At 51.1% G+C, this 16,180-nt stretch overlaps 6 protein-coding genes across 6 annotated transcripts; 1 reads left to right on the top strand and 5 right to left on the bottom strand.

Moving 5' to 3' along the window:
• Positions 1-234: 234 nt before the first annotated feature.
• On the bottom strand, positions 235-7,850 carry BJX67DRAFT_350422 (CCR4-NOT core subunit CDC39). Its single transcript, XM_071028820.1, has 4 exons — positions 6,947-7,850; positions 6,570-6,894; positions 600-6,511; positions 235-537 (listed from the first exon to the last, which is right to left on the bottom strand). The coding sequence occupies exons 1-4, from the start codon at positions 7,664-7,666 to the stop codon at positions 472-474; spliced, it is 7,023 nt and encodes a 2,340-aa protein (XP_070887292.1). The 5' UTR covers positions 7,667-7,850; the 3' UTR covers positions 235-471.
• A 1,054-nt stretch (positions 7,851-8,904) lies between these two features.
• On the top strand, positions 8,905-11,123 carry BJX67DRAFT_53507 (formin-binding protein HOF1). Its single transcript, XM_071035132.1, has 7 exons — positions 8,905-9,038; positions 9,096-9,200; positions 9,257-9,543; positions 9,596-9,808; positions 9,865-9,963; positions 10,042-10,606; positions 10,671-11,123. Exons 1-7 carry the CDS (start codon positions 8,996-8,998, stop codon positions 10,928-10,930), a joined length of 1,572 nt encoding a protein of 523 aa, XP_070887291.1. The 5' UTR covers positions 8,905-8,995; the 3' UTR covers positions 10,931-11,123.
• A 1,339-nt stretch (positions 11,124-12,462) lies between these two features.
• BJX67DRAFT_53422 (uncharacterized protein) lies at positions 12,463-12,898 on the bottom strand. Its single transcript, XM_071035130.1, has one exon. It carries the CDS (start codon positions 12,782-12,784, stop codon positions 12,533-12,535), a length of 252 nt encoding a protein of 83 aa, XP_070887290.1. The 5' UTR covers positions 12,785-12,898; the 3' UTR covers positions 12,463-12,532.
• Positions 12,899-13,013: 115 nt separating this feature from the next.
• Positions 13,014-13,391, bottom strand: BJX67DRAFT_380120 (uncharacterized protein; the record flags this gene model as incomplete). Its single annotated transcript, XM_071032723.1, has 1 exon — positions 13,014-13,391. The coding sequence occupies one exon, from the start codon at positions 13,389-13,391 to the stop codon at positions 13,014-13,016; it is 378 nt and encodes a 125-aa protein (XP_070887289.1).
• Positions 13,392-13,796: 405 nt separating this feature from the next.
• Positions 13,797-15,023, bottom strand: BJX67DRAFT_53435 (DUF4870 domain-containing protein). The gene is made up of 4 exons (XM_071035131.1): positions 14,522-15,023; positions 14,416-14,458; positions 14,260-14,362; positions 13,797-14,209 (listed from the first exon to the last, which is right to left on the bottom strand). The coding sequence occupies exons 1-4, from the start codon at positions 14,890-14,892 to the stop codon at positions 14,139-14,141; spliced, it is 588 nt and encodes a 195-aa protein (XP_070887288.1). The 5' UTR covers positions 14,893-15,023; the 3' UTR covers positions 13,797-14,138.
• On the bottom strand, positions 15,024-16,085 carry BJX67DRAFT_53416 (DASH complex subunit DUO1). The gene is made up of 2 exons (XM_071035129.1): positions 15,682-16,085; positions 15,024-15,622 (listed from the first exon to the last, which is right to left on the bottom strand). The coding sequence occupies exons 1-2, from the start codon at positions 15,964-15,966 to the stop codon at positions 15,155-15,157; spliced, it is 753 nt and encodes a 250-aa protein (XP_070887287.1). The 5' UTR covers positions 15,967-16,085; the 3' UTR covers positions 15,024-15,154.
• Positions 16,086-16,180: the final 95 nt, after the last annotated feature.

Here is a 16,180-nt window from a genome sequence, read left to right as displayed (position 1 = left end):
GAACTTCAACGCACACGACGAGCAGTCCTATACTTAAACAAGAAACACCCCAATCCCATTATAATGCAGTCAGAACTCATTAAGACCATATTTTATAGCTCATTGTGACATGCCACCACAGACGCAGCGGCGATGGTAAGACACCAAGAGAAGAGAAGGTAAGACGAGAAAGCACGGAAAACGCAGGATATAAGCTTGGAACATGCTGTCGCGTCATGATATGCGTACCCCTCCCAATAGCCCCCGAGAAATGGCGATAAATACAGAGCAAACTTAGAAATATAGAGCACGCGGCGGTTCCATATCGTATATCCCACCGTCGCGCTCCGTCTTTTGCCACATCGTGCCTATGAGCAGCGATTTAGAACACCGTGAAAGCCAAGTCATCATTTCAAATGCAATAGGTCGATTGTGTCATGGTCAGTTGTTCGATTGACAAAATATCTTGCGAACAAATCATGCTTGCGTCGCTTAGGGAATAGCCCTAGGGCTTTGTTGCTGAATGTGTTGCAGGAGAGCATCGAATAGACGGCCAATCTAAACAGTAGACAATTAGCGTATCCCATAACGAAATTCAGAATACACTGGAAGAAACTTACCTCAGGCGCAGCTTGAATGAAGGGAAGATGGAAGAATGCGTAGTTTCCATTCTGAAGCAACTCCTGAAGCGTGATAATTAGGCCCCATGGATGGGGACGGTGAACAATAAGTCGTTCCAAAAGGACGCGAATGATCTGTTGGCGGGTATCGGACTCGTCTTGCTCGGAGTAATCGGTGCCGAAAAGGCGCAAAATGGCGAAGCTAAAGAAGTAGGTATGGCTATTAGGATAACGAAGCTGGTTTGCCATTGCGCTGAGAAGGTAATAGCGCGCCTCGGGCCGCAGAGTCTCGACGAGTTTCTCCAACAGTGCTGAGTGAGGGGAGGTCTCAAAAGCCGCACGCGTATTGCCCTTTGCCGCGTAGACAGAGACAGCTCCTTGCCCGACGTAAAGTGCCATGGCGTTCAGCAACACAATATCGACATTTATTGGAGTGTGGAGAAGCCCCGTCTCCTGGCTTTCCGGAGAATAGATTGCTTCGCAAATCTGCCGAATGATTGATTCTGACACGCCAGTGTCTTGGACAGCACTATCAATGACGCTCTTGATGTTGGCGCGTTGTAGCGGGGCAGCCGTGTCGCCTGCGATCCTTGGTGCCTCCCGCATCTCTTCGAGACGCTCAACTTTGAGGCCCTCCCGAAACGGATCGGGGAGTTTGTGAAACGAAGACGGATAAGCGCTCAGAACCAAGTTGCGGAGCTGAGCACAATGTGCCGGAATCACGTTGCAGAACTGGAAATGATTCTCGGCGACAAATTCCGGGAAATCGTGATGAAGGATCAGCAGAATGCGAATCACGCCCTTGTACAACTCCTTGGCAACGTAGGATATACTTCCCGGCTTCAGCTGCTCACCAATGTAAGCCAGCAAAGCTTGCATTATCTCACAATAGGGGGCCCAGCCTGCTCGATCCGGCATGTTGAGCATGCCAGACATGAAGAATCTATGGGGGACCAGAGAAATCCACCCATAGACAAACGCGGGACAATACTTGGGCTGTAGAGACAGGAACTTGCTGGCCAGAGCGAACATCATTTTTTGGTGCTGATCCTCACTCTGGAGGCCACACAGTGAATATTCGCAAAGGATGCTTGAGAATAGCCTGAAGAAGACACGTTGGTTAAAAGCCTCTCCCCTCATTACCTGGTGATGGTTTAGGACAAGGACGAGGACGGATAGAATGGAGTCAAAATAGGTAGCTTTGCTCGTCTTCACGGGACCCGTGCCCTCGCCCTGGAATTTGACGAGCAAAACGGCCAGCTTAGCGAGTGCGTCAATGTAGAGGAATGCTTCCTCTAAACTGCCACTAGGGTTTTGAGACTCGTGTTCGAACATCGCAACCGATATGTCAATGCTAAGGCGAAAGAAAAGAGCCGAATCTTCTTGGTTGCCCAAGACCTGTCTCTGATGTAGATCATTCAAGAATGAATGATACGTTAAATCAACTGCGCCGGGTGCCTTGTAGATCCCAATCCATTCGCTGAAAATATATTCCATCTGATCTCGTTTGGATCTAGCTTTGTCGCTGAGAAGTGGGTTGACGACTTCAGGGATTCCAGACGCCCGCAATTTTCTAACTATTTCCTTGGCTGGAGCAAGGATAGGATCTTCGGCAAGCCATTTGCTCATAGCCTCAAGGCTACCAGAGAAATCAGATCGTAACGCAGAAGGCTCCTCGTCGAACAGCAGCCGATCCATCAGATTGGCTAAGACATCTAGGGCTGCTGTATTTTTCTGGATGATGAGCCTAGTTAGGATCATGTCGACGCGACGAATATCCAAAAGGCCAGCATCTATGAGAGCGACGGTAACAGGAACGTTGAACATATGCTCATCATCCACATCCGACAGAACAGCCCAGGTATTGCGAGCGACGATGGAAGACATATCGCATAATTTGGCCAGTAAGTGCACGAGCACCTCAACCTCCAAAGTGTCCTGGGTTTGGGAATAAAGGCTGTCACATGCCTTGAGTGCCGTCAATCGGGCCACCTCCTCCCCATTCGGTGAGGCGACAATTGCGCGGAGCGTTTGATTGTACTCTTGAAGAACGGTACTATCGCGACTAAGATCTTTCACATGCTCCTCGGGGGCATTGCGAGCCGCCTGTTGAAGGTCGGAAACGAGATTTTCCACTCTGTTAGGGTGGTTTTGTGTTTCAATCAGACCATTAAGCTGAGACGACGTTCCTACCAGGCCGGATTGTTGCAGTCGGGAGTCTTGCTGCGGCTGCGGCGTTCGAAGGGGAACTGCAGGTTGCTCTGCAGGGGTTGAAAGATTTGGGATCGGTGGATATGGCTCCTGGAGAACGTCCGGAAGTTGCCGACCTGAATCGGTAGAGGCGTTCTGGATGTGGGCTGCTGCCGGGCCGCGGGACTGCCGCGCAAACTCCTCATATATTGCCAACTGGTCTTTATTCAGGCCACCCGGAGTTTGACGGTACGGCTCAGGGATAAAGAGTCCCCAACGACTCATGGACGGGTCAATGAACGGCTCCGAAGGATGGGTCGTACGGTGGCGCCTTCGGGCCTCTATTTGCGAATCGATGACCTTTTCGATTTCAGGAAGAGACTTTTCTTCAGCTGCCTTCTCAACTATACCACAAGCGGCGTCCAGGTTGTCGTTAACGCACATTAAAATGAGCCCCTCCGGCATTGGTTGTTCGGAATACTCCTGCTGGATCATTCGAATGTAATTGGTCATGCTGACTTTCAAGGGCTCCTTGCAAGTTACCAGGGCCAAACTACCGGCGAGCTGCCTAACCATGATGCTAGCCGCATGACGAAACCGTTCTTCATCAGGCTCCATGGAGTAGTCCTTCGAGACCAATTGGACGGTAGAAATAGACGCAATCGTGACGGACCGCTCAACAACGGGAGTAATGATCTCAGCAATGGCGCGTTCCACAGCAGTGTGCACAATCTGCCGCAGAATATTAGGATCAACCATGCTGCTGGCAGATGACGGTAGAACTAGAATCGTATCCAGGCTAGGGAGTGTAGATATGATAGCAGCAGGGGATAGTCTCTCGTTGCGAATACCCTGGCCGATAGTAGTGAGAGACATATCTTCGAATGCTTCAAGGCCGTCGGGAATATTCGCCGTCGATAGTGTGTCCTCTATGATTGCTGAACGGTCGCGAATAATAACGGAAGGCTGGATGGTTTTATGGTCGAGATCAAGGTCTTTGCATAGAACCTCTATCTCAAATTTGAGGTTCAGCTTTAACTCAGCATAGAGATACAGCTCCATCAGCAACGCAATGATGTCCATTAACCATGGATTCGGGGGCTTGAAGACAGTTGACCTAGTAGCCTGTACTAGTACTTTGCAGGTGAATGGAATCACGATGGCCAGGCGCTGGCTATCATACCCTTCTAAAAGTAGTCCCTTGAAGTAGACGTTCTTGTGCTTGATCGGCTTATCTTTTGCGATAGTTAAAGATCCAAGCCATGAACCCAGATTCTTGAGGTGACTTCTTTCAGTAGACGAACCCAGTGTTGCTTCGGAATTGAGTAACTTCGAGACACTAGCGTAGGTCTCCCTGAGGACCTCGGTCCACAGTATCCTGTCATTAATGCGGTCTAGAAGATCAAGATACAGCTGTTGGAAGTTAGGCTGCAATTTGGCACGTTCCTCCACCAAGTACGAAGCAAACCATTGATGGTGCGGATCTTGGAGGACATCGGTGAGGTCCCGCAATTTTTCATCAATGTTTTGTTCCGATACATTGTTCAACACGAACAAAATCTTGTCTTGCACCTCTTCGTTCGGTTCCTGATAGAGGTCTGGCCGGAGGGGAGGGTCAACAATGATGGACACGAATTTGCGACTCGAATTATCGGGTATCGCAGATTCGTCGACATTACCGTTAGTAATAGAACCGCCGGCGGTACTATCTTGCCGTCCGCCATCATCCCGAGCTTGGCTTCCTTGCTCACGAAGTACCTCCTCTGCTTTTTGGAAGATTGGTGTGCCTTGTAAACTGGGAATCTGCAGCAGCAGATGGCAGAAGCCGGCCCATTCTGGAAGACGATTGATCAATTGTTCGATGGCTTCGACGCCAAATTTGTACATCGGGTCGTGAACATCGTGCTCGCGAACCGCTTCCAGTATCATACCAAGACCCACTTTTAGAGTAATGCCGTCAACAAGTCGGAAATTGATGATACCACCAAACATCACAGCAGTTTTCGTTAGAGCCTCTAACGGGTACTCGTGATAGCAGTGATATTCATCGATAAGTCCATGGACCATACACGCAAAAAGATCCTGCTCTTGGGGATCGCGGGAGGACTTGTACCGTCTCATGAGCTCGATGATCTCTCTCAAAGAAAGTTCCTCGTGGTACATTTTGCCGAACAGCTCCTGCATTTTCTTGTCGACCGGCTCAGGTAATGAATTACCATTCTCGCCATTTGCATCAATGATGTCATCAAACCCTTCACCATAGTTGATCAACCTTGGATACGTTTGGATACAAACGCGCTGTACCGGCGTGAGATTTTCGCGGTCTCCAACGTATTCTTCAAGTACCGACAGAAGTGTATATACTGTTTTGACTGACAGGCTGACCATCTGAGGCGCAGACTGTTCTCTTCTTTGAACGTGAAGTTCATCTTCAGCCTTGATCCTGAGAAACTTAGACAGAAGGCTACCCATATCCATGGGGCCTTTCTGAGCAGCGTTTTGAATCCACTTTTCGAGATCAAATGGGCCTTTTCGATGAGCGTAGCAGGCAAGATCCATAGCGAGTCCATTTGTATATCCAAGAAGGTAATCCAACCAGTTATATTCGACTGCGTGTTCATAGATCGCCGCAGTCGAAGTGGGATCTTGCGTAAACATGGTGAACAACTGCTCCGCCACCCATTGTTGATCTTGGCGCCAGGCGCCGTGGAGGGCGAGCTGATAACCTTCTTCCTGCTTCAGAATAAAGACCACCAAGGTCCGGAGAATGAAGCTTTGTTGAACGCTTGTCCATGGCTGGGGTAGAGCTAGGGCTGAGCACAAGAAGACGGGGAGATCGTACTGGACTACGGCTTTGATGACCAGTTGACTCTCATGGGCCGACCACGCAGCTTGCGAGAACAGAGCTAGATCAAATATGGCTTTCATGGCATCCAGAGACCGGAGAGGTGACTTTGCCGCACGTTCACCCTGTAACCGAACGGCCTCTGGCCCGTCGGAAAAGAATTCAGGAGGGAAAGTGGTGCGGAAGTTGGGTATTTGCGAAGTATCGGTCCGGGAGATGATAAAAGCAGTCAGGAATGACATCTGGGTGTCACGGTGTTCCCAATCCCCTCCCCAAAGCTTCTGAATGTCCAATGTTGCATCATCAGCGGCTACTGCCAGAAGGGCCGTATAAAGTTTGGCGAATTGCCGGGCATCTAATCTTAAGCCCTCACGGTCAAAGTTTCGGAAGATGAGGTTCCAGTTTATTTGCTTCTCACTGTAGTGGGCACGGACAGTCGCGAGATAAGTCTCCAAAGAGAAGTCACGCCAATACTGTGAGAGAACGAGGAAGAGAAGCGCAGTGGCGACGTGCTCTTCACTCCAACAATCAGATCCAGCAGTGACAACAGTCTCATTCACAGCATCGGCACTTGAAGTCGCTCTTGGACCCCTAGAGTGAAGCTGGCGGACCAGTGTATATTTTGGGTTCACGAAATTGAACATTTGCAAGGCGGAGGCGACCTCGAAGGGCATGTCGGTCGCCAATTTCTGGTAGCGCAAGTTCGCGGCGTATACCAGTTTAGCCTTCACGTCATCGGTGAAGTTGCGTGGGGGGTAGAGTATGAAGCGCTCAATTGTGATCCCGATAAATCCATTGCTGAATTCTTTCGATATATCTGAGGGATTGGCTAGGCTTTGTAGGAAGGGGTTTATCGAGTTCGCAAGAATCGCATCAGCTACGTGAAGAAGTTAGGAAGATGAGTTCTGCCAAAGCCGCACGACCAGATTGCTTACCCTTCGCACGTAAATCCGACTTATTAGCCGTCTTGAAAGTTAAAGCCAAGGCAACTTTGACAACAGGGTCGAGCTTAAAATGATCGAGGAACGTGGAGAGGTCGAAATCACGGAAAATATCGCCCTCCGAGCCATCGACAGTCTCAGCTATTTTCTGCGCTTGCTCTATATCCTGAGATACCTTTTGCATCTCTTGAACCAAGAGGGGATAGTTACCCGCATTTTCCACGGATTTGTTTAAGCCAGGGAAGATCTGAGGGGCATTGCCTGTGAGTAGGCGTCGGAAATATTTCGAGAAGACCTCCATCCCGTTCGACTCAACAAGCTAGCAGGGATTTAGTTTTACCCGGCCGAAGTAATGGGATAGGCCAACTTACTTTGTGAATTTGAGCAGCTTTTGTTTCCCACTTCTCACGACCTTCCTTTTCCGTGATGGAATCCAGCAAGAGGAATACCTGAGCAATAGATATCTTCGCCAGGGATGACTGGCTTGCATGAGCCGCCGCGGATCCAGGCTTGTCGGAAGGAAATCCCGTGGGTGAATTCACGGTTGTGCCTGACAGCAGCGGAGAGAAGGTAACGCCTCTGGAAGAACCCGTCCCGCCTCCACCTCCCCCAGAACCTCCACCACCCGCGACCGATCCCGCTGCGGAAGCCAGATGTGACCCTAAGGATGGAGTATTGGCTCTAACTTTAGGTGATGAGAGAGATTGGCCGGCCGGCTGCTGATGTTGCTGCGAGCCAGGTTGGTAGGAGGCGAAGGGTGCTGGTGTAGAAACAGGTGAGGGTGCGCTCCGACCAAGTGGAAAGCCTCTTGAGGAGCTCAGAACGGCGGAGAAGGAGGAGGTAAGCGGAGACGAGGTTGAGCCACCGGGACCAGGGCTATTTGACTGAGGTGGCCCGCGGGCAGAAGCAGAAGGGTTCGAAGCCGAGGAAATGTTGGTCGCAAGCGGTGTTAAGCCCCGGCGGATACTGGGCTGCGAGACGGGAGGACCCCAAGGAGACTGCTGTAAACGTGTAGGCCTGGTCGAAGAAGACTTATCGGCGCCAGAAGCAATCGACGATTGGGAGGAAGGGGGAGGGGGAGGGAAGGTCATCTAGGAGACGCGATCATTTGATCTAAGTTGCAAGGTGAAATTTTGTGTAGGATAATGGCAGTCGAGATGGTAGACCCAGGGTAATTGCCTGAAAAAAAAAGCTTCTTGAATGGAGGCGGAATCTTGCAGTTAGAGAGGAGATGATGATGGTAGTGGGAGAGTGTTGGTCTGTGGCAGAGAGAAGTTCGGAAGTCTGAATGACGGGCAGAGAAAGCGAGACTGAGTGGACTACAAGGCGGTGGAGACATGCCTGAGGATTGACTGCCATTCGGTTACTGCCTATCTTCGATTCCCAGGCATCTGACTTTCGTAGTGGAAAGAGCAGCAGAACATCTGGGGTAGAATTTCTACGAACTCTTACTTCTGGAGGGCCTTTTTTTTCTCCATTCCCTCTTTTGCTTTTGCAAAGCTCGTGGTGGTGGAATCATTGCCTTCTCTGTATACAGGCACGTGACAGGATATATCTTGATTATGTAAGGACAGGCTCATCAGATCTCGCCCTTCTGCCAGGAATCCTTCGCAAGAAGGGCAGAATCTCATGGCTGCACAATGAAGATTGCGAAAGTTGGATCAAGATGGCACCCTGATATAGCTCGCGCATGTAGGCTGCTACTTGCTATGCTATTCAAATATAGGAGGTTCCCTCTTTTCTCAATACACCCGAGTTCCCGAATGAGAGCCTCCCGCCCATGCTAGGTCGGTAGTCTACCTCGAATAAAATAATAAGCACATATATGCCTCTGGTGATAGTCGACAGAAGACCCTTGATGCCAAACGTAAGGGAGGGAACCGTTCAGCTGTTGGACCCTCTAGTAATGCTGGCTGGAGATCAAGCACGTTTAGGACTTGTCCGCCGGGAGCACATCTACAACTAGTAGCACTCCAACCATAGCAATATCCATATTATCTCCAATGCAGAAAGCCCTGGAAGCTGAGAGCAGCAATGACGAAGATGTTGGCTGCTGGCTGAAGGATGTCAGACGGTGCGCGACTGGAGGGCGGATGGCTCAAGAACTTGGCGTGGTTGCCCCGAGAGACGCAGCCTGGTAAATAATGAACGGCATCCTTCCTCCATTCCCCCCTCCACGGCGCGATCAACTCCACTAGGACCAGCTTCATTGTGTTCTCCTGCTCGCCTCCTCTGTGATCGCAATCTGTTCTTCTTACCCAAGCAAAACCTGTCCTTCTTATTGTGAATTCAGGTCAGTTTACCGTTGATTAGCGCCTGCTGTTCTCTTCATAGTTGAAGCGGATCCGACTCTGCGTTGGGAACCAAATGAGCAACGGCTGGCCAAAGCTCAAACAAAATCAACACACTATATAATCAAAATGCCGGGGACGGTTTCTGAAGGGCCCACGGTCGCGTTATCCTGTAAGGTAGCTTGTGTCTTCTCCAAGAGAATATCTGCTAACGATATCTCTAACGCAGTTGCCAACAACTTCTGGGGTAAAGATGATGCTGGTGTTGGGCCTATGTTGGGGCGCATGCACGCTGCGAAGGTGTCTTGCGATGAACTAAAAACATTCTACAATAGTTTGTTTCCCAACACTGATGTGTCTCGCCGGAACTCCGTTCTAACGCGTAGATAGTCCGAGCTGCGATCGAGGACGAGTATGCACGAAAGCTGCTGACGCTATGCCGCAAGCCTCTGGGGTCGGGTGAGACAGGTTCGCTTCGAGCGTCCTTTGACACCGTTCGGGGAGAGACCGAGGCCATTGCAAAAGCCCATGCCGCCATTGCCGGACAAATGAAAAGAGAACTAGAAGAGCCACTGGTTGCTTTTGCGGGTGGCTCTAAGGAGCGACGGAAGATCATTCAGACAGGGATAGAGCGCCTCCACAAGACGAAGATACAGCAGACCCAGACTGTGAACAAGGTAGGTCCATGAATATCCCGACCCATCTCCAAGGTTGCTGATGGGATCGCAGACCCGGGATCGATACGAGCAGGATTGCTTAAGGATCAAGGGATATCTCGCACAAGGCCACATGGTTATGGGTCAAGAGGAGCGGAAGAATAAGGCAAAGCTCGAGAAGACTCAGATTCAGCTTGCCTCTAGCAGTAGTGACTACGATGCCGCTGTCAAAGTCCTTACGGAGACTACCGGCCGCTGGAATAAGGAGTGGAAATCTGCTTGCGATGTATGTCGGCACCGTGCGAAATTGCCACTCGTGAAGCCCAGCTGACATTTGCCTAGAAATTCCAGGATCTGGAAGAGGAGAGGATTGATTTCACCAAGAGCAGCCTCTGGACATATGCCAATATTGCATCAACGGTTTGTGTGAGCGACGATGCTGTAAGTATACTGCCACAAAACTCCCTTGGGCCATTGATGCCAATATGGAGGCTCCGGTCGTTGGCTAACCTGGCGTAGTCTTGCGAAAGGATTCGTCTTTCACTAGAAAACTGTGAAGTCGAGAAGGACATTGTTTACTTTATCAAGGAAAGAGGAACGGGACAAGAGATTCCCGATGCCCCTAGGTTCATTAATTTTTCTCGGGGCGACGTTAATGACACCAGCTCAGAAGTGTCCGAGGAAGAAGGGTATTCCGTTGCGCAGTTTCAGCGTGTGATCAATCCAGCCTTCCGCAGTTCTTCACCACAACCATCGACGTATGAGTCCCATCATGACATCCAGTCCGTGGCAAAGAATTCAGCGCAAAATGGGCCTTCAACACCGCCGAGTCGGGAAGCTACAGTCACTCCACAAAAGCCAGCACAGCCACTGATGCAACAGCCAATGCAACCAGCAACTCAGTCCCCATTGCAGCCACAGCCGCCTCCGATGGATCCCCGCAGAGGAGCCCAGCTTCCACCGAACTATGACCGTAACCAGCATGGTGAAATCGCAGCTGTGCCCCACAATGAGTATCCAACAGATGGTATGACAATGTTCTGTCGAACCGGCCCTCCCTCCGAACGCAGCTCCGGAACAGCCAGTGGGTATCGGCCGTCGAGCCGTGATTCACAGAGCGAGGTTTCTAACTCAACTTCGATATCTAGCCAGGAGCCACCCAGCGCGAGGCAGTCTCCCACCAAGCCAACGAATGGTAGCGCACCCCCTGGGTTGGGCGGGGAGACTCAAGATCAGAAAAAGAAATTTTTCAGCAATAGTCCTTTCCGACGCAAGAGCCGTCACGATAAGGACCGTAATTCTGCGTCATCCCAGCTTCCCACGCGGAGAACATGGGATGCTCCTTCAAAAAAGTTTAGTCCCATCAAAGCTGCGACTCCTCAGAAACCCCAACAGTCACAGCAGATAGTCATACCGAAAGTGGTCGGAGATATCGATCGCTCGGCAAGTCCTGAGCCAGTTGACCCGAGGGCAAACTTCCAACTCAATGTGGGAAATAATGTGTTCGACGTTGCTTCTCCAGATAAAGAGAATGGTAAAAAGGGGGCGCAGCCAGCGAAGGACGGGCACGAGGATCTTGACCCTATCGCGCGCGCGTTGGCAGACCTGAAAGGTGCTGGGAAACAGTCAGCGACGAGGGTTTCTGCTGACAGGTATCATGGCATTGCTACGCCGGTTCCTTCAGCGCCTGCATCAAGCTATGGAGCAAATTCTGTGGCGACACCACCTCCAGCATATAACGATCAGTCGGTGAAGCGCCTTGACGCTCCCCAGCCTGCCTTTACTTCTGCGCAAATGCAGAAGACGACTCAGAAATACAACGGCCAGACGCAAAACATGCTCCGGGGAAAGGTCAATCCTCCCTCACTTTCCACTCGCACAAAGAGGACATCTCAGGATGGCGGTAGCGCTCAATCACCTTCTACAAGGCGGAGTGCAAGCCCCCAACCAAGCCCTCGAGCAGAGTCTCGCATGAGTCAATACAACCGGTCTGCAAGCCCGAACCCGAACACCCATCAATCCAATAGCCTGAACAGCCGCTATAGCCAATCCCCGTCTGTCTCCACGCCTCCGCAACGCCCAGCCGATGGGCCATACTCCCCACACGAGTTCACAAAACGGGCGTCTCCAAGCGCTCCCCCCCCACTTCGAACTGGCTCTCCAAATGAATTCGTGAAACGCGGCTCACCTACCACAGCGCCTAGAGCTCCGTCTCCAAACGAGTTTGTCAAGCGAACACCACAGAACTCCGTGTCTCGAGCCGTCTCACCCCAGCCACAATTCCGGCAGTCACAGGCCTCGATCCCGCGCGCCGTCTCACCCAATGACTTCGCCAAGCGGACATCTCAAAGCTCCATGCCCCGAGCTGTGTCACCCCAGCCCCAATTCCGCCAACAGACTCGACCTTCAAGCGCCGGCGGAATGGAACTGCAACTGTCACAACCTCCTGATATGTACGGTGGCAGCGGGGACGGGTTCGCATCCGCGAGGGAAAATAGGAGGCCCGTGTCGTACTTCGACGGCCAAAGCCAGAGGAGTCGGTCCAGGAGCAGGTCTATGGCCGTTGCGGACCCCGGAAGACAGTTCAGCCGAGATGGCCGCCCGATTTTACATTTCGGTAAGAAACCCTCCCTCCCCCTGTTTCCTTCCCGAATCAGGAATCTTCTTCAGAGTGTCAAACCCGCAACTAACGCCGCCACAGCGCGTGCACTATACAGTTATACTGCAGCCATCCCCGAAGAACTAGGCTTCGCGAAGGGCGATGTCCTGTCTGTGATTCGGCTCCAAGACGATGGCTGGTGGGAAGCCGAAGTCACAACCAGCAGATTGAGAACAGGGCTGGTGCCAAGCAACTACCTTCAAATCATCTAAATTCGGCTTTATACCCATCTCGAATGCTATCATGAACAGCTACTATACTAGCGGCGACTTATGACGAGAATGATTTTTGATTACGTGTTCATGATGTAGATACCTTGATGTATATGTCTTACCTCTGTCCTTTCTTTTTCTATTGATCTTTCGAATGGTCTGTTCCTTTTGACAAGGTTTTCTCTCGCTTCCGATAGTGATCTTTCCTCTCATCTTCTCCCCGGAGTAATTGTGGTTTCGGCGTGCTTATTTTGTTATTATGTCTTTGCGAGATTGCCCCTTCAGAATGCAAGTCCTTAACTCTGTATCGAGGTCTATCTCGAGCCCTCGATAGAAGGCCTAGTGCCTGGTGTAGAATAATAAGTAAAGCTGTGGCACGTCTCTCGGCCATTCCATTCGGAACAGTTTTGTTTGTATGATAACCTCATGCCCCAGAGACCCCCGTTCGGGGGCTGTTATTCCTAAGTAACGCAACTTTCCACCTCTTCCTCGGTTGCCGATGAAACCACGCACTGCATAAATATCAACCTCGACTCGATCCTAATTACCGCCCAATCAGTCCTCTAGCAATTCGCAGGGAAAAATACAGAAACACGATCGATATTGCACTGTCGAGTGACCTAATTGGCCCGTCCACATCCGTAAAACATGCATCTGAAGCCCATTGGTGACCCCAGCTCTTTGATGTTAGCATGGATGCAGTACGGCTGCGTGCGCGCATCGAATCCACTTCTTTGGATCATATCTTTAGCCTCGCTATCGGCAATATCGCCCCCCTGTTCGAGTTTGCCGTGATTCTCCTCGGTGGTAGAAGATATCTTGCCTGCTTCGTCTTTGCCTTGGACTTGGATAGGTGAGGTACTCTTTCGAGGATGCGAAGCGCTTGTGAGAGACGAAGGTTCAGGAGAGGGAGGCGCGTCCTTTGCAAAGCGACAGGCCATGAGGATGTGGTCGTTGATGTGGCCGCAACTGTTGATTACGCGCTGGACGTGGCACATGTTCGCTCTCTCTCTCTTTTCTTTTGGGTTAATCCTGGGAGGCGGACGTTAGCACATGGAAGGTAGGTATAGTATCGCCGGGGACGGGGTAGTCAGACTCTCGATGGTAATCTTGTGTGCGAGAAGGACCCGGAGACTGGAGCGGCGCTCTACGTCAGGAAAGTTACTGTAACCGTAGCCAGGGACGAGGATTAGACTCGAATATTCAAGGCCATTGTGGTGTGTGAGTGTGAGTGTGAGTGAGTGAGTGAGTGAGTGAGTGAGTGAGTGAGTGAGTGAGTGAGTGTGTGTGTGTTCTCGGCGTTCACTGCTTTGGTGTCTCCATGTTATGCCACGCAGTAAATATAAAGAAGGTGTATTTAAAGGAAAGAATGTATCAAGGTTAGGAGTAGCTAGGATTAAGTTGCACAGGTAGGAAATAAAGCAAGTCTAGCTATGGAAACCTAGAAAATGTTAGTTAAAGAGTAGATATATATCCAACAAACCACTCCTATTAAAGCCAGGGTATATATCGCAAACAAAGGATATCAATCTATGAAGCATGCTGAATAGCCTCGGGAAGATTAGAGGGGCTTTAGAAGTTACCTACATAGAAGAGGCAAGGTAATATAACACCACACACAGAAGCATGATGAAAACAAATTCCCGAACCAACATTGTACATAGTCATTAATGTGGCATCGGGAGAAGGGAAAACACCGAGTAACGCAGGCTAAAGCTCAGGACAGGAAAGGGCGACAGTGCTGATCACTCGTTGTCAACGAACGAGTTCGCAAGGCGGCCGAAAAAAGGAACCTCAAAGTGCTCGAGGGTATCAACTGGGAGCGAGTGAGCAAAGCTTTCAGCGCCCGACCTTCTGGCTGCTCACCATCACGATAGGCCCTTTGGCTGAGAAAACCGATCATTACGATATCGCAGATAAAGAATAGCCAGGAGAAGAAGCTGGACCAGACGAAGATAAGGTGGATTACCTAGTGGCGCATGAGACCGATGGGCTGAGGAAAATGAAATAGGCACAGCTTACAAACATGACAGTAAACAGCATGCTCGATTGCCAGGCATGGAATCTACGACGCAGGTCAAAGTTAGGAAACCCCGTAAGAAGCGAGCCAGAAGTGTGTATAGCATACCGGACGTAGTCACTCTTGTGCTCAAGTAAGAGGAGAAAGACTCCACCAGCTGGAGGAAGAAGCAGATATGCCAGCATAGCTTCAACATCCATTCGGATGGGCAGGCTCGTCTCAAAAGCCCCTAGGTTCGATCTTCCGCCTTCCACGTCTCCTACCATATATCTAGAATTTCCGCGACTGCTGCTCTCTATGTGACCGCCGCTTGTGAACTGGTTCGGAGAGGGAAGCCCACCAGCGGAGGTGAGCCCTGGAACGGGCGGAGAGCCATGAGGCGATCGGACGACGGGGGATTTGGTGCGGTTCGCCTCGAGAGACGGCGAGAACGCACGTTCTACTTCAGGCGATTCATCCTGGTAGGGAGCGAAGTTCATCGTGGAGGCGACACCGGCTTATCGCGTGAACCCAGGCGTTGGTGACTGCGCGCAGACAAAACGGCCTGTCAGAGACCGCTTCAAGGCGGTGACAGCTTGGCGCCCTTGACGGAGACGCGTGCCAGAATGGGTACTTGAGGTTGCCACTCTCACCTCCAGATCTAATTTCCTGAATGCTGCTTGGGTATCATTTGACTCGAATTCAACGTGCTACTCTGCTGCAGTGTACATGATTAAGAGTCCAGCTATCGTTGAGGCTCTGTTATGGTCTGCCCCGACCACGCGTCACCCCTGGTCCCCGCGCGATTCCACTGACCGGTCTCCGTGTGGTTGCAGTGGATGATGCCTTCGTTCCCGTTGTTGTAGATGTAGTTTTTGACCCGCTTGTGCTGGTCCCCGAATATGAAACACTAGGAGTCCGTCCGAGACCAGCTCGGACTCTTCCCCTGGTGACGCCGCGTGTGCCTCTGCTGCTTGTTGACTGGAATCTCTTCTTCTCGTCCTCCTCGGCCTTGCGGGCGGCCGCTTCCCTTTGCTGCTGGAGCTCCCTTTCTCGCCTCTCTGCCGCTTGTTGCCGAAGGAGTTCCTCATTCTCCAGGTCGGCTGCATCCTGAGAAGCACCTTGCCAATTGGGATCCAAGATGAGTCGCTGGTTATGTTCAGTCTGAGAAAGAATACGCGTCCAAGTGTCGAGGAGAGTAGAGGCGGAGTTTACGGTCTGCGAGACGGTCTGTTTTCGGAGTCAATTGAGCATTTATCTCTTAGGGCAAGAGCACAATGTTTACAGACCTCCATATTCCCCTTGGCCCGGTCGAGACTGCTGAGGAGACTCTCGATAACCAGGTTAATATCGCGCACGCTTTGCAGCTCATTTCGAAGGGCAGCCTCCCGTTGGTCGAAAAGCGCTTCTTCGTCGTGGTCGGACCGACTTAGTGGCGGCGAGCTTTCTTGCTTCGCGGGAGTCTGATTCAATTTCTTCGTTCCGCGTTTTGAAGGGGAGTCCCAGAGGTGTTCGGTGTCTTCGTCAGAGAGCTGCAGGCGGTCCATCTCCTCGGCAGTGCTGTAGAGCGACATTCTTTCGGGCGTTGGGGGTGTATCAAGTAAGTATGGAATAAGGAAAGCGAAATAATAGTAGCATGAGCTTCAATCTCACCCGTGGACTCGGGATTGATTTTCTCCAAGAGCCGATGATCTGCTGGTGGGGCATGCCCGGCTGTGAGTTGGCGCGCTGGTTAATTATTGTGTGGCTGGTGATTCTGCATTCCAGCCGCTGCCCTCCTGCCCTTTG

Source organism: Aspergillus lucknowensis (assembly GCF_044049455.1).
Source record: "Aspergillus lucknowensis strain CBS 449.75 chromosome Unknown BJX67scaffold_14, whole genome shotgun sequence".
Taxonomy (NCBI): Eukaryota; Fungi; Ascomycota; class Eurotiomycetes; order Eurotiales; family Aspergillaceae; genus Aspergillus; species Aspergillus lucknowensis.
This window is presented reverse-complemented; position numbering and strand designations above follow the sequence as displayed.

Excerpts from the sequence above, each read along its gene's own strand:
- BJX67DRAFT_53422 (XM_071035130.1), bottom strand. The coding sequence starts at position 12,784 with ATGGCCGAGAGACGTGCCACAGCTTTACTTATTATTCTACACCAGGCA.
- BJX67DRAFT_53507 (XM_071035132.1), top strand. The coding sequence starts at position 8,996 with ATGCCGGGGACGGTTTCTGAAGGGCCCACGGTCGCGTTATCCT. Across the intron at positions 9,544-9,595 it reads AGACCCAGACTGTGAACAAG|ACCCGGGATCGATACGAGCA; the intron begins GTAGGTCCATGA and ends ATGGGATCGCAG. Across the intron at positions 9,809-9,864 it reads AGTGGAAATCTGCTTGCGAT|AAATTCCAGGATCTGGAAGA; the intron begins GTATGTCGGCAC and ends ACATTTGCCTAG.
- BJX67DRAFT_53416 (XM_071035129.1), bottom strand. The coding sequence starts at position 15,966 with ATGTCGCTCTACAGCACTGCCGAGGAGATGGACCGCCTGCAGCTCTCT. Across the intron at positions 15,623-15,681 it reads GGGCCAAGGGGAATATGGAG|ACCGTCTCGCAGACCGTAAA; the intron begins GTCTGTAAACAT and ends CTCCGAAAACAG.
- BJX67DRAFT_350422 (XM_071028820.1), bottom strand. The coding sequence starts at position 7,666 with ATGACCTTCCCTCCCCCTCCCCCTTCCTCCCAATCGTCGATTGCTTCT. Across the intron at positions 6,895-6,946 it reads AAGCTGCTCAAATTCACAAA|CTTGTTGAGTCGAACGGGAT; the intron begins GTAAGTTGGCCT and ends AATCCCTGCTAG. Across the intron at positions 6,512-6,569 it reads GTCGGATTTACGTGCGAAGG|CTGATGCGATTCTTGCGAAC; the intron begins GTAAGCAATCTG and ends TTCTTCACGTAG.
- BJX67DRAFT_53435 (XM_071035131.1), bottom strand. The coding sequence starts at position 14,892 with ATGAACTTCGCTCCCTACCAGGATGAATCGCCTGAAGTAGAACGTGCG. Across the intron at positions 14,363-14,415 it reads TGCTGTTTACTGTCATGTTT|GTAATCCACCTTATCTTCGT; the intron begins GTAAGCTGTGCC and ends ATGCGCCACTAG. Across the intron at positions 14,210-14,259 it reads CCAAAGGGCCTATCGTGATG|TTGATACCCTCGAGCACTTT; the intron begins GTGAGCAGCCAG and ends ACTCGCTCCCAG.